This window comes from Mustela nigripes, chromosome 13 (assembly GCF_022355385.1).
Source record: "Mustela nigripes isolate SB6536 chromosome 13, MUSNIG.SB6536, whole genome shotgun sequence".
NCBI classification, from domain to species: domain Eukaryota; kingdom Metazoa; phylum Chordata; class Mammalia; order Carnivora; family Mustelidae; genus Mustela; species Mustela nigripes.
In genome coordinates this window covers 109241440-109244717 of record NC_081569.1, presented here as the reverse complement: position 1 = coordinate 109244717, position 3278 = coordinate 109241440, and the positions used below count along the sequence as shown (strand labels likewise).

The following is a 3278-nucleotide window of genomic DNA, read 5'->3' as shown; positions in this document are numbered from 1 at the left end:
CATAGGGATCGAGCCCCACATCGGGCTCTCTGCTCAGCAGGGAGCCTGCTTCCTCCTCTCTCTCTCTGCCTCTGCCTACTTGTGATCTCTGTCTGTCAAATAAATAATTTTTAAAATCTTTTTAAAAAAATACAGTTTCAAAAATATTTTCAGGGATGCCTGGGTGGCTCAGTTGGTTAAGCAGCTGCCTTCGGCTCAGGTCATGATCTCAGCATCCTGGGATCGAGTCCCACATCGGGCTCCTTGCTCAGCAGGGAGCCTGCTTCTCCCTCTGCCTCTGCCTGTGCTCGCTCTCTTCCCCTCTCTCTCTGATAAATAAATAAAATTTTAAAAAAATATATTTTCAAAAGCTTACCATAGCCTTATCTCTTCTATACCAGTTAACTGTACTCAGCTCCAAGATTTGCTTTATCAACAAAGGTGAAAAGTCTAATGAATTTTAAAAGTACTCAACAAATATTGCCAAACTCCACAAGAAGCACTAAAAAAAAAACCACAACAACAACAACAACAATATAGACAGTGTTGAGTCTCATAAATGCACACGTGATTCACAGGATTGAAAGGCCATACACTTAGGAGCATATAACTATTCTTTTCTTTTTGCACAAAATAAGGATATACATTTAAAAGAGGCTATGCAAAAAGATGCAAAGTAAGTGCAAACAATTCCAAAGAAACCACAGTTAATTGTTTTCACTACAAATAAAAGATACATAGGCTCAGAGTAAGAAACCATGATACCAAATTCTTTCCAGGTATTTTTTACTTTCTTAGGGAGCTGAGGTAGCAATAAAGACATTTATATAAACCGAAAGGGCCTACAATTGGAAAACTACCTAAGAGAGTCAGAAAGCAGTAGAAGGAAAGACGAGGGTAAGGTTTCCACAGTTACTACAGGTGTTACCCACCCCCCCAATCTTAATTACCTTGCAGTGAAAAATGGCGATCATCGATGTCCAAGGAAACCTGTTCATCCTCAGTGGGAGGCGCAGGACTAGATGCCATCCTTTGACTCCAAGGGGATTATATCATGTCCATCTCAGTTAAAGAAGTGAACTAAAAGCAAAAGGGATAAGTGCTCATTAGTGACTCTGCAACTCTGTATTTCTAGTAAACACACACTGCCAGAGACCAACAGCAAACGAAAACTGCCCTTGGAAAGAAGCAGTTTTCTATGAGTGTTTCCGTAGTTCAGGAGGAACAAAGTGACTACGCCTTCTTTTTTGAATCCTAATCAAGATTTTGCCCTGTGACCTATCCAAGTTGCTGGCATGACTCCCAACGAGAGGTCACTGTGGATCCTACACGGGTGGGGGAAAAGGAAAACCACCCAATGAGATTCCATAACTTGCTCAGAGGAAGTCAAGTTGACACAAATTGATGTCTCAGGCCTTTGTATTTTATTGTTCACGGCAACCTGTAAGGATTTTCTTTATAACTTTTTATTTCACTTAGTTCCTTTCTGCTCCATGAATGTTGCCATTCACTGGAAACAATACTAGCCTGCATAGCTTGCAAAGTGAAACTAAAAAAAAAAAAAAAAAAAGTGTATCAAAAAGAATGTCTTGAGGAGATTATCTATTATATTGAATTATTTTCCCAAGCACTTACTTTTCCACACACGTCTCTCTCAACCCCCACTTTGACTCTTGAAGAATCTTCCCAGTAAGAGTTAATTCTTGCTGTGCGACTCTACCACTTCATGTGTTTGTATGCCATTGTTAGTATCCTGAGGGCTGAAAATTTTGACTTTTCCCACACAGACAATGGCTTTTTCTATCAAAACAAATCCAACCAAATAAATAAAAATATAAAAACGTATTAGGGAATGAATAGAAGAATGGATAAATGTACAGATACTCGATCAAACAAGTATAGCAAAACATTAGTGGTAGAATCTGTGTGTTCCATATACTATGGGTGTTCACTATAAAAGCCTTTACCTTTCCCATATGTTAGAAATTCTTTATAATAAGGTATTTGGAGGGATACAACTAAAAATAAATAAACCGTAGGTCAACAGCTAAATACAATCAATCATATCCAACAGACTATTTCAATTCAGTCTTCCCCACTCTATTTATCATCCAAAACTCCTTTGTTAGCTCTCCCATGGATCACTGTTGTTAAAGATTTTACTACCAGATAAACTGTTTGTTAATTAATAATTAATTTGTCTTATCCTTGGAATTAAGATGACTCAAGAGCCTGCCTGATGTAACAGTGTCACTGTACTGAGTTGATATGCTTCTAACCAACATGAAAAAGCTGTTCAAGTGAGCCTGTGCAGCCTGATGATTGATAAAGGTACAAACGTTCTCAGCTTTTGATGTATTGAGGACCTCTACTACCCCTTCCAATGCCCAAGGGCTCTTGAATCCAAGTGAAGACAAAGCATTTCTTCATGATGACAGAAGAAAAAGTGAATTCCTGAATGAATGTCCTAAGGGCATCTACTATTCCATGCCACAACTATATTTTTAAAGGGGGGCATAATACCAGTGGTAGCAAATACACAGCACTTACTACACAAAAGCACTGCTTCCAGTACCTTGCGTATACGACCTCATCTAACCTTTATAATAACTGTAAGAGTTGAAAAATCAAAACAAAATGTCTATGGACACACAGCTAACAAATGATGGAATAAGATTTGAATCCAGGTAGTTTTCGCTTCAGAGTCTACACTTTTAACCAATACATGTTGGTACCTCATAGAGCTAGCTCAAATTGCCATATTTTATTTTATTATTTTTAAACATTTTATTTATTTATTTGACAGAAAGAGATCACAAGTAGGCAGAGAGGCAGGCAGAGAGAGAGGAGGAAGTACGCTCTCCACGGAGCGGAGAGTCCAATGCGGGGCTTGATCCCAGGACTCTGGGATCATGACCTGAGCTGAAGGCAGAGGCTTTATTTAACCCACTAAGCCACCCAGGCACCCCCTGCCATATTTTATTTACTCTTTTTTTCATTCATTTATTCAACAAGAGTTTAAACATTTTAGCTCCTGCTCTCAAGGAATTCAATCTTTTTCTTTTCTTTTCTTTTTTTTGAGAGAGAACATACTTGCAAACAGACCTGGGCGAGGGGAGTGCTGGGGAGCAGAGAGAGAGAGGATCTTTTTTTTTTTTAAGATTTTATTTATTTATTTTAAAGATTTTTATTTATTTATTTGACAGACAGAGATCACAAGTAGGCAGAGAGGCAGGCAGAGAGAGAGGAGGAAGCAGACTCCCTGATGAGCAGAGAGCCCGATGCGGGGCTCGATCCCA

General features: G+C 38.9%; 1 protein-coding gene across 12 annotated transcripts in view; it reads right to left on the bottom strand.

The window, feature by feature from the left end:
- Positions 1-3278, bottom strand: part of SYNE2 (spectrin repeat containing nuclear envelope protein 2) — a 331267-nt gene that overhangs the window by 272964 nt on the left and 55025 nt on the right. For all 12 annotated transcript variants that reach the window (XM_059373366.1, XM_059373365.1, XM_059373360.1 and 9 more), the window contains exon 2: positions 930-1059. In XM_059373366.1, coding sequence (XP_059229349.1) covers positions 930-1008 — 79 coding nt within the window. In that variant the 5' untranslated portion in view covers positions 1009-1059. The remainder of the gene's footprint in view (positions 1-929; positions 1060-3278) is intronic.